The sequence below is a fragment of the Rhinatrema bivittatum genome, chromosome 1, assembly GCF_901001135.1.
Source record: "Rhinatrema bivittatum chromosome 1, aRhiBiv1.1, whole genome shotgun sequence".
Taxonomy (NCBI): Eukaryota; Metazoa; Chordata; class Amphibia; order Gymnophiona; family Rhinatrematidae; genus Rhinatrema; species Rhinatrema bivittatum.
Window position 1 is genome coordinate 542,854,437 of NC_042615.1, and position 12,853 is coordinate 542,867,289.

The 12,853-nt window shown below is 46.2% G+C and overlaps 1 protein-coding gene across 1 annotated transcript in view; it reads left to right on the plus strand.

Moving 5' to 3' along the window:
- Positions 1 to 12,853, plus strand: part of LOC115098645 (atrial natriuretic peptide receptor 1-like) — a 264,895-nt gene that overhangs the window by 230,071 nt on the left and 21,971 nt on the right. Inside the window, exons 16-18 of the mRNA XM_029615400.1 lie at positions 8,711 to 8,804; positions 9,041 to 9,128; positions 12,467 to 12,606. Of these exons, the coding sequence (XP_029471260.1) occupies positions 8,711 to 8,804; positions 9,041 to 9,128; positions 12,467 to 12,606 (322 nt within the window). The remainder of the gene's footprint in view (positions 1 to 8,710; positions 8,805 to 9,040; positions 9,129 to 12,466; positions 12,607 to 12,853) is intronic.

Below are 12,853 nucleotides of genomic sequence, written 5' to 3' on the forward strand. Positions count from 1 at the left end.
CAACAATCCTGGGCAGGCTCCTCTACAGAATACCTATGCCAGCTAGATGGAAGAAGCCTGCTGTGCCTATCCTCACTACAGAGTACCTGTGCTGGCTAGATGGAAGGAGCCTGTTGGGCTATTAGGGGTGTGCATCCGTTTTCCACGTATTTGTAATCCGCAACTTATTTTGTCCTATCTGTTAAATACGTGGGGAGGTGAAACGCATCGCGACTCCCCACGTATTTAACAGATTTCTGTTTTATTCGGCCACCTAAATAAAAATTTAAACCCCCCCCCACCCTCCTGACCCCCCCCCTCCAAGACTTACCAAAACTCCCTGGTGGTCCAGCGGAGAGTCCAGAAGCCATCTCTGCATTCTCACACCCTCGTTTGCCGGTTTCATCATGGCGCCGATTGCCTGTGTCACAGGGGCTACCGGTGCCATTGGTCAGCCCCTGTCACATGGTCACCGGCGCCATCTTGTACTCCTACCATGTGACAGGGGCTGACCAATGGCACCGGTAGCCCCTGTGACATAGTATGGGCAAAGGCTATCGGCGCCATTTTGAGTCCTGGCATCAGATGGCCGGCGTGCAGGAGGTCGCTCCGGGACCCCCGTTGGACCCCCAGGGACTTTTGGCCAGCTTGGGGGGGGGGGGCCTCCTGACCCCCACAAGACTTGCCAAAAGTCCAGCGGGGGTCCGGGAGCGACCTCCTACACGCCGGCCGTCCGATGCCAATACTCAAAATGGCGCCGATCGCCTTTGCATCTCAAAATGGCGCCCATCGCCTTTGCCCTCACTATGTCACCACATAGTGAGGGCAAAGGCGATGGGCGTCATTTGGAGTATTGGCATCGGACGGCCGGCATGCAGGAGGTCGCTCCCGGACCCCCGCTGGACTTTTGGCAAGTCTTGTGGGGGTCAGGAGGCCCCCCCAAGCTGGCCAAAAGTCCCTGTGGGTCCAACGGGGGTCCCGGAGCGACCTCCTGCATGCCGGCCGTCCGATGCCAGGACTCAAAATGGCGCCGATAGCCTTTGCCCATACTATGTCACAGGGGCTAGCGGTGCCATTGGTCAACCCCTGTCACATGGTAGGAGCACAAGATGGTGCCGGTGACCATGTGACAGGGGCTGACCAATTGCATCGGTAGCCCCTGTGACACAGGCTATCGGCGCCATGATGAAATTTTGAATTTTGTACATAACCTTATCCTATTTGCTACTGTTTTTCTCTTTCCCCACTCCCAATTACGTCACTCCCAGTTATATATCTCAGTTATATATCCCCCCCTTAACATATCTAGTTTTTGCTTTATTACTGCGTTTTTATCGTTCATTGTTCCATGTAAAGGCAACGCCTACTTATACCTTGGTTTCTAAGTTACATGTAAACCGACACGATGTGCAAAAGGTTGTCGGTATATAAAACTGTTTAAATAAATAAAATAAAATAAATGAAACCGGCAAATGAGGGTGTGAGAATGCAGAGATGGCTTCTGGACTCCCCGCTGGACCACCAGGGAGTTTTGGTAAGTCTTGGGGGGGTCAGGAGGGTGGGGGGTTGTAGTTAATTTTAATTTTAGCTGGGACACGAATTTAACTCGCCGTATTAACGCATCGGGGAGCCATACGGCCGAATGTAACGCATTTGCGCCCCGACGAATCCGAATCACGAATGCAACGAAAACGTTTTGACTGCACACCCCTTTGGGCTATAGAGTTCCTGTGGCAGCACACAGACGGAATGGTCTACTATCAGCCATTACGGTCCTGCAGCTTAATTCTAAAGCTCCCCTTGATGCTTTGCCCATATTCCATCCTCCTTGATGCAGCCTTTAGTCATGATCCAGCTGCTGCCTCTTCTAATTTTGTCTCATTTCCTGCTCAGGATGCTGGAGTCTTATCTCATCTAAGCTCAGGCTATTGCTGCTGTCTCCGTGCTGCTGTGTCTTCTCCTGGCCTCCTGCCTCCATGCTGCTGTCTGTCTTCTCCTGGGCCTTCTGCCTCCATGCTGTACTCTTTTGTCCTGGTCCTGCTGTCTTCTTGCTGAACTCTGCTGCCTTGGCCCTTAGGCTGTCTCCTTGAGTACACTCTTTCAACATAGACTGTCTGGGGCCTTTTCCTATCCATCACAAAGCAAGGCTGCTATTCGCTCCAACATTACAGCTGTATTGTAGCTATTGGGGGTGTCATTTTTGCTTTCTATGTTCTTTGTTATAAACATGATTGTTCCAAAAGGATAAGATGCTAAGCCTGTATATGTAATGATGCCATTTCAAACAATGTATGTACAGGTCTACACAGAATATGCTGTTCATGTAAGTAACAGATTTTAGTGCTATTTGCTATCTTGTCCTTGTAGAATGTGATTACCAAAGACATTACTTTATTTCAAATAGTGCAGTATAGGTCTTCACTAATAAAGTGCTCACAGGTTTGAAAAATACACTTCCTGGTTGACTCTTCATTGTGTGGTTTTTGTGTTAATGATTCACTAGGTACAAGGTTTTCTCTGCACATGACCTTGCATGCTAGAATGCCCTTGCACATTCCGACTAGCCACTTATTTAGCAGGCAAGACCATATGCAGTGTATGCGCCTAAGGAAGAAAGCAAGAGCTAAAGAAGAAGCTCATTACAAGGGATCTTCCGTATTGCCTCTTGTTGCCTTCTTCACACAGCATACTCTTAGTTAACTCCTGCTTACATGGGCCTGTATGGGATGGATAGTAGCTATCTGGCCCACACATTATATTGTGTAGATGTAGTGTTGTTAACGGGAAGTTAGAGTCATCATCAAACAAGACTAGATCTTTGGCCCCCTTACTTGTGTCATGACTCAAAGACTATCTATACCCAACCATTTGTAGCTTTCAAACTAAACCAAATATGACATATACTTACTTATTGTTGGAACAGAATGTCAGCTGCTGTGTGACAACTAGAGAGGAGGAGTGAGGGAGTATTATGTTGAGAATGTTCACAGGCCAACAGCAGAGGCCTAGAGGGCTGCTGCTGCTTGGGACAAGGTAGACTTCCCCAGACTGGGTGGCACCCCTGAACTGGCATGGCTTGGGGATCCGGAACGCAGCCCACTACAGGAATGGCAGTCAGTCAAAGGATGTCTGCCTAGTCCCAAGCAGCAGCAGCAGCCCTCTACGACCTCTGCTCTTTGTCTGTGGACATTCTTGACAACACATACTCCCTTACTCCTCCTCCCTAGTTATCACACAGCAGCTGATACTCTGTTCCAACAGTCAGGAAGTACACAGCGGTGTCGAAGGGAAAGGTTGGTTAGTGTTCAAGTGAAGTGCCGAAAGTTCAAAGCAAAACTTGTCCCATCTATTCTACAGCAGATATGGGTGTACCACCTCAATATATGCACAGAAAAGGTATTGACCTACATATGGAAGAAAGAAGGTAGCCCTTCCCTGCCAGCATATACAGAGGACAGAATGAGTGTCAAATGATGTGGCCTGGGGTGGCAGCCCTTGATGTCAACTATGCATGATATGATCCAGAGAGAGGAGGCTAAGGAGACCAGTGACTGGAAAAATGGATTTTCAAACAGGACTGCCGACAGGCCTCAAGCACCTGTCAAGCAAACCAACCAACCCCCCCCCCCACACCACACATACACACACACACACACCCCTGCACTGACTCACTACATGCTGCCAGTAAACTATCATGCAAACCATTTGTCTTAATTAGCCCAACATTGATGGCATTAGGTGGTCATTGCGCTCCATGTTTCTGCCATCCAGCATCCCCACATTCAGTAGGTAGCTTCTCACTAGGGATGTGAATCGTTTTTTGACGATTTAAAATATCGTCCGATATTTTTTAAATTGTCAAAAATCGTTAGAGTGTGAGACAATAGAAATTCCCCCTATTTATCGTGAAAAAATCATTAATCGGGTTAGTGTCCACTAAAGGGAGTTATTTGGTGGGGAGGGTGGGAAAACCGGCACACCAAAACAACCCATAAACCCACCCTGACCCTTTAAAACTAATCCCTTACCTTCCCCCACCCTCCCAACCCCCCCAAAAAACTTTTTACACGTACCTGGTGGTCCAGTGGAAGCCCCGGGACCGATCGCCCGCTCTCGGGCCGTCGGCTGCCACTCATAAAAATGGCGCCGATGGCCCGATAAAAAAAAAACCCACCCGACCCTTTAAAACCACCCCCTTAGCTTCCCCCACTCTCCCGATCCCCCCAAAACATTTTAAAATTACCTGGTGGTCCAGTGGGGGCGCTGGGAGCGATCTCCCGCTCTCGGGCCGTTGGCTGCCACTAATAAAAATGGCGCAGATGGCCCTTTGCCCTTACCATGTGACAGGGTATCCGTGCCATTGGCCGGCCCCTGTCACATGATAGGAGCACTGGATGGCCGGCGCCATTTTTAAAGATGGCGCCGGCACGGATACCCTGTCACATGGTAAGGGCAAAGGGCCATCTGCGCCATTTTTATTAGCGCAGCCGATGGCCCAAGAACGGGAGGTCGCTCTAGATCACCAGGTATTTGTAAAAGGTTTTGGGGGGTTCGGGAGGGTGGGGGAAGCTAAGGGGTCAATTTTAAAGGGTCGGGGTGGTTTTTTTTTTTTATTGGTTCGGGCCTCACCAAAAAAAATTAGCGATGTGAATCGGAATCGGAACCGATTCCGATTCACATCTCTACCAATCAGATTTTTTTCTCCCTTCAGCCGAACCCGATCGTTAAAACGATCGGGCACACGATTCACATCCCTACTTCTTACCACCCACTACCTCCCTCACTAAAGTGACAAGACTCTGTGACAGCTTAAGCTCTAGGTAGCATGCACACCCCCAAATAACGACTATTAGGCCAACTCCAAGTACTAGGTGGAAAAGCCTCCATGGCAGAGGATAGGCGGTATGCATTACAGGCAAATGTCAACAGATACATGGAAGACTGCATATTTGATGTGTCATACTGGCGACATTCACACTTCCGCCCCTCTCTCAATGCTAGCTATAAACAGTGAGCAGACTAGGGGAAATTTTAGAGTACAAGGTTGTGAGGCCATTCATGCTGCAGCCCATACAGTCCACTCTCAGAGGCAACCCTTCTCAAGAGTAGAAGCACTTGCTCACTGCTGTCCAAAAGCTGTGTGTGCAAAATGAATGCACACACACACTGCCTGCTCAGGGGTATACATTGCAGTGGTAAGAGAGGGACCTCCAAGTGCAACAGCACCCCAGATACAGAGATTGACCAGAGGATAACAGCGCATCATTCACCGAATTGCACAGTGACACACTTATCTTTTGAGTATGGACTATCTGCAGCATGTCGTGCATCTAGACATGGGCTATGTGTATGTTTCTGGATTGTTTGTCAACAAACAACAACATTGATGTCTGTGGATGCTTGTCCATAACTGCTAATGAGATAGTATGAGTCCTTCCTCAGCACTGATTATCTATACCTGACTACATAAAACGCATTTGTCAGAGGCATATTTATTTATTTAGATTTATATTCCACTTTTCGCACTTTTTTCAGCGCTTCAAAGTGGATTACATTCAGGTACGGTAGGTATTTCCCTATATGACTCCTACTTTATCTGAGGTACTGACATGGGTCCCTCAAGTCCTTAGGTGGCACTAAAAGCATCTGGCATGAGTCTAACACAGAAAGGCCATCATGCCAACCACATGAGACCTCTGGGAGCACTAGGTCTATACATTCAGCACTGTGTCCTATTTACTATGGAGGCAGCTTGCAGGCTCATGAAGTCATCAGCTGGCAACAGTTTCTCTAGCCTTAATGCTATATACAGAGCAGATCATTGAGAGTGTAGGAGCACACCTGCCCTGCTCACCACTAACTGTAAAAGTGACTTATACCTTTTGAGACACAGCGTAGAGGACAGCAGCTCTTCCTGATTCCCCACAAGTCATGACATGCATCTGGATCAACAAAGGCCTGCAACCATTAAATCACGGAAATATATGGAATGACACTGGAATTGGAACTATCTGCAAGCTATTTGGCACAGAAGTGCTCAGCCTATGTGCTTTAAGGGTGGTCACAGACCACACCAGGACTGTAAGTGATACTAGCTATTGCCAAAAGCAAAATACTCTGCATATTTTCTGGATACATACATACCTACATACAGCTGCACCATATGACTACCAGTGAGCCATAATGGCCAAGGGCCTTGCAGAACCCTGACATCTCCATATCTAAGTAGGGCTAGCTGTGACGGCTGAGTTGAAGGCAGAAGGTTCAAACACACCTAACCGTTGGCTTCTATGATGTCAACCTTTCCTCAGGAGAGATATGGGTGCTCTTAGAGTCATTAGAAACTATACGTGTTGGTGACATCTCAGAAGTCATTGGAAAATACAAGAGAAGGCAGGACACCATCTCATTCCCAATCCTGCCTTCACAGAGCCAGACATGCATCCTGGTGTAGGTTTGCTGAGAAGTTAACTGAAACTACAATGGTCAAGGCCCTCACTTTCTGCATATTATCATTTACAAATTGCATAGGTAGTATGGTGCATGTGTGTGGGGTGCATGCAACCACCAAGAGGTATGCTACCTTGGAAGGACCTGTGCACATTATGGGAATGGCACTAGGTAGCACAGGTGCTTTACCCAAGGCTGTAAGGGAAGACATGCTACTAGAGCACTGTAATGTCAGCAGTAGGGTTGCCAACTCCCTTCAATTTTCAGGATGGTAAATCTTGTCCTGATTTGGGCCACCCGCGCCATTTTTAAAGATGGTGCCGGCCATCCAGTGCTCCTACCATGTGACAGGGGCCGGCCAATACCACGGATACCCTGTCACATGGTAAGGGCAAAGGGCCATCGGCGCCATTTTTATTAGTGGCAGCCGACGGCCCGAGAGCGGGAGATCGCTCCCGGGACCCCCACTGGACCACCAGGTAATTTTAAAACATTTTTTGGGGGGTAGGGAGGGTGGGGGAGGCTAAGGGGTCAGTTTTAAAGGGTCGGGGTGGGTTTTTTTATCGGGCCATCGGCGCCATTTTTATTAGTGGCAGCCGACGGCCCGAGAGCGGGAAATCGGTTCCGGGGCTTCCACTGGACCACCAGGTGATTTTAAAACATTTTGGGGGGGGGGGGTTGGGAGGGTGGGGGAAGGTAAGGGATTAGTTTTAAATGATCGGGGTGGGTTTAGGGGTTGTTTTGGTGTGCCGGTTTTCCCGCCCTCCCCCCAAATAACTCCCGTTAATGGACACAAACCCGATTAACGATTTTTCAAGATAAATCGGGGGAATTTCTATTGTATTGCACTCTTTAACGATTTTTGATGATTTAAAAAAATATCGGATGATATTTCAAATCGTCAAAAAACGATTCACATCCCTATTAAGTTCTACATATAAGGCGTTAAGGGTAGCTGGAACGTCCTTATCAATTCCTTCTTCCAAAGGCTTAGCAGGGAGGTCTGCTGATAGAAAATGCTGTGAGAACATGGACTAGGAACCCTCTTGCGTCTCCTGTGTTGGCCTTTCCTCTGCTGCTGCCTCTAAGCGGGTTATTCTGTTGCCATAGCTTCTCCTCTTTAACACTGCCTCCTAGCTGGTTGCTGTACTGCTTACTGCTGACCCTTTCTGCTGCTGCCACTCTCATCTGCTGCCCGTGTTCTTGTAGCCAGCAGAGAAAGGTATATTAGCCTGCACCAATAAATTACATAACTTTTTCTGCAGTTTAAAAGTAATGTGTGTTTGCGTGAAAAAAATCTTTGAAAATTAACTACACCTCTTTGAAGTGGTGTCCTTTTTTTTTTTTTGCCTAATATTGCATCATCACAGCTCATTGGTTTAGAATTTGAATAAAAGCTTCCACATAACAGACTACATGCAAATTTGTGCTAGCACTTTGACAAATACTTGCAAAGTTTTCACAAATGGGCCTTCATGCAAAAACTCATGCAAAAATACAGTCCATTCAGCATTTTTGAAAGGTTTTCTCCATTTTTGCAATACTTTTCATGTGACGCCGTGTTTGTAAAACCACTTCATACTTTGTATTTTATCCTCTTTGTGGGTAGCCTGCATTTGAAAATTCACCTAAATTATGCCGTAAAACGTTATCATGTGCAAATTGATCTCTAGATGTAATAGTCCAAATAATCTAGAAATTTTCTAGAACAGATGGCACAATCTGGATTTTCTTTATTACGTCTGTAAGATATAAAACAGTAAGAAAAAAAAAATCACTTGGCCTTGCCTCATCCTGATATTAATAGGAATCAAACATGGCTGAGGATCTAATCTCCTTGGATCTGTTCTATAGAAATATATTTTCATGATTGATTATAAAATGCAGAGTGGGAAAAGTACCATTTATCCTAAATCGGAGAGAAAAAGGAAAGCAAAGAAATAGGAACCAATAATGTGAAGAGAAGAGTGAAAATACAGATTTAGAACAAGTCCATGGAGACTTTTAAAAACTAATAGAGGCATTTTGTGATGGGCAGTCAGTGTACATACTGGGCAAGCAGCAGCATTATGTTTTTGACAGCAATTGCACGGCGAAAATAAAATTATTAGTAAAAGTGATGCTTCAGGTTGGCATACAGCACCAGGCAAGATTTCCTAAATATGCGTAGGTGTCAATTCAAACTCATTGTAAGGAAGATCATTTCTGAAGCCACCAGGATTGTCTTAATTCCTTCCATGTGTAAGAGTCGTAAATGTTCTGCATTCTCTGTTTGGATTAGATGGAAAAATACAGTAAGCACTTGGAAGTGTTGGTTGCAGAAAGAACCCAGGACTTAACACATGAAAAGCAGAAGACAGACCGCTTGCTGTACAGTAAGTGCATGAGAAAATGCAAGATGTCCTCAGCATTTGTACAATGAATTGCGAAATGTAACTTATTTGGTAGTATACCGTACATTAGACAAACATATATTTTTAAATATGTGAATAGGTATAGATATATTAAAGAATTACTATATCAAAAGAATGATTATTTCTTTTAAACTTATTAATATTTCCATTAATTTATTTCTGTTTGTGCTATTTATTGTTCACCCCTCAAAATTCAGGTATGTTACCTAAACAGGTTGCAGATGATCTGAGACAAGGAAAACCTTCACAAGCCCAAAGTTATACAGGTGCAACTATCTTTTTCAGGTAAGCTGAAATAAAATCTCTCCATACAAATCAACTTATAAAGAAAAAAATAACTGACACAGAAAATTACACTGATTTGTTTCAATCTCTATTTTGGGGTCAAATAGTAGCTGTTAATATGACATGGCCATGCTCTATCTTATGTTCTGCTGTTGCAACTCCTGCATTCAATTTAAATTGGGATCATGGGAGCTTTGCTTTGATTTCAAGTCTTTCATTAACTAATATTAATGCTAAAAGTGCAAAATTTCAGCTTATAGGAAAATTAAAATTAGTATCCATCTAAGGCCTGGATTTTCCATTCTCACAGAGAATGGTGAATCCTGGTGGTAATCGGGGGCGGGCCTGCGAAAGCCGGCAGCGATCACACCACCGCGGTGTCATCGCTGCCAGCTTTTGCAACCAATAGCGCCACCGTGAAAGGCAGTGACCGCGAGTACTCACCCCTTGCACCACGCTCCTGCATCTCAGGGTCTGCTTGCTGCATGGGCCTGCCTGTACCGCCGCATTCCTCGGGCCTCCTCAGTGCGGCATGGACACCACTACTTCCTACTTCGATGTCAGGCCTTCCTAGGTGCGTGTGCGCGCGTCACAGGCCCCGCCTTTGAAGCCGCTTCGGCAGGAACCTCGGGGGCGTCCCTGATTGATGATGTCATCGGACTCCTGTACTTAAGCTCCACCTTCGCCCCCAGCAAGCCAACTTGGTAACAAGTTCTGTATGAGTCCATCTCCTGCCTCGTGTTCCTGAGACGCCGCTACCTGCCTAGTTCTTACACCCTGTCTGTCACCCGCTCCTCGGGAGTCAGTGTGCGCTCCTTCCAGGACCTGCTCCCCTGGCCTACCCCGCTCCTCAGGCTGGCTCCGCGCCTTTGGGGTCCTATCCAGCTACCAGCTCCTATCACTCGGGTCTCCCTTGGAACTACTGCGGCAACCAGTGAGTCTCTCGGCTGACCTTCCCCGCTCCTCGGTGTTGGGCCTGTGTTCAGCAAGACTGTCCATGCTCTCCCGTTCCTCGGGCCGGGTTCACCACTCTAGAGACTTCCTTGAGCTCCCTGCTCCTCGGGGTCTGCTTCAGGGTTTATATCTACTCTCAGCTGTCCCGCTCCTCAGGCCAGCTTCTCTACTGATCAGCCAGTCCTTCTCCGATCTCCGGGTACCTGTCTATGCAATCTGCTGAGACCTGGCTCGGGCTTCCCTGCCTTGGAGCTGGCCTGTGCCCTCCTGTCTACGCCCACCATGCTGCAGCTCCGCCCCTCAGGACCATCTTCCCGGAGAACCTCCTGCACTGCTATTCCTGCGCCTACCGCTCCGCGATCTCCCTGACACCTTTCTCTCTTCAGGGCCTAACTCCAAATACTGCTTACAGTCTGTCACCCCATGGGGGTCACCTCCTAATCTCTGGGGATCTCCCCACTACTGTGCCCTTAGCTTCCTGCAACCCTTATTCCTCACCTCCTGACGGTGCGGACCTGTGGGGCTCCTTCCCATGGGCTGTAACAACTTGCACCTCGGGCCAAGGGTCCACATATCCACAAATCATAACAGACTGTACTTCTAGGATGGTATTTTTTAACACTGTCCACGCCTGTTGCACACATTTTACCTTTGTAGCTGCTCCTTTCAGTTTTTTTCTAACTATTTTTCTCATTTTATCAAAGTTTCCCTTTTGAAAGTTTAGCACTAGAGCCGTGGATTTGCTTACTGTCCCCCTTCCAGTCATTACTCCAAATTTGATCATATTATGATCACTATTGCCAAGCGGCCCCAACACCATTACCTCTCTCACCAAATCCTGTGCTCCACTGAGAATTAGATCTAAAATTGCTCCTTCTCTCGTCGGTTCCTGAACCAATTGCTCCATAAAACTGTCATTTATTCCATCCAGGAACTGTATCTCGCTGGCATGTCCCGATAATACATTTACCTAGTCAGTATTGGGATAATTGAAATCTTTCATTATTACTGCACTACCAATTTGGTTAGCTTCCCTAATTTCTCTTAGCATTTCACTGTCCGTCTCACCATCTTGGCCAGGTGGATAGTAGTATACTCCTATCACTATACTCTTCCCCAACACACAAGAGATTACTACCTATAAAGATTCGATTGTACATATTGGTATAAATTAAAAAGAAAATAAAGCTAGCAAACCTCTACAATGAGTATAATTAAAGACTTAAGAAGGTCATCAGTTTCTAGTTGCTATCATTTTAGATACCTGAACAAATTCACAAAAATGAAATCTGAAATGTTATAAAACTCCTACATTTGACTCAAGGATTTAGTGCTAAGTATAAGCCTATGGGTGTGCTTGGTCTGCTTACAGATGTTACTTTTTACCAGATTTAGGGGCAATAATACCTACAGTACCTGAATGTAATCCACTTTGAAGCGTTGAAAAAAAAAGGTGCAAAAAGCGGAATATAAATCTAAATAAATAAAAATAAAAAAATAATGAAAAAGTTTATGGGGATAAATGCATGTTTACCTGTGTAGAACATGCCTTCCCCTCCTTAGTATGGGTAAATGTACATGTCATGTTTTAGAGTGAACATGTTTTTTCCCATGGGGCAAAAGGGGCCAGGACCGGTGCAAGGGTATTAGGCGCTCTAGATGAACCTTCTACCTTGCGCCTGCCCCCACACCCCCTCCCCACTGGTCAGGCCCCGGCTCCAGCCCCGACTTCATTCACTCAGACAGGCCCTCTCTCTTACGCATACTTAGGCTCCTTGTCTCATTTACATATGCACCCTTAAACAAGTTCCCCCTCTCTCTCTCTCTCACTAACACCATTGATCTCTTTCATACACACACAATCCCTTTCACTCACACACTCAAACAAACAGAGACGCCGCTGCTCGTGGCCCGCCAAGACTCTGCTTCTCTTGGCTGCGAGAATTATGGGTGATGCTCGCAACCCGTTGAGTATCTGCTTTTCTCGGCCACGAGCAGGATGAGCGCTGGTTGCGGCCCACCTAGTGTCTGCATTTCTCGGCCACGAGCCTGATAGGCTCTGCTTGTGGTCTGCCAATCTCTTCTCCTCTTGGCTACAAGCAGGATAGGTTCCACTTGCAGTCCACCGAGTCTCTACTCCTCTTAGCCATAGTTGGGAAGGGCTCTGATCGCAGCTCCCTAATAGCTGGTGCTCTAGGCAATCACCTAGCTTGCCGATTAGGGGAGGGGAAATATGCATGGTAATTTTATTTTGAAATCATCGTAGATATTTTCTGGCATATACTTTACATCTGCTCTCAAAGAACCCATTATGTGCATGCTGCCATAATTTTCATGCAGGCCCTTTAAAATATGATTCATTTTGTCAATTTTCTTTTCTCTAGTGATATTGTTGGCTTCACTCAGCTTTCAAGCACCAGCACACCCCACCAAGTGGTGGACTTTCTAAACAAACTGTACACTACCTTTGATGAAATTATAGACAATTATGATGTCTATAAGGTAGAGACAATAGGCGATGCATGTAAGTACTGAATCCTGCCTCTGGTTACCCTTCAACAAACTATTTTTAAAAAAGACAGATTCTTACTTGTTAATTTTGAGACTACGAGACATTTTCAGCTGTTGAATAACTAAACAATGTGTATGATAGTCATTTTGCACTAGCTAACATATCTGAAGAGAATAATTCAGATTCTTGTGCTATATGAGCAGCTTCCGAGGGCTGAGCCATGGCAATAACAGAGGGTACGCTCCATTGTTCCTACTGG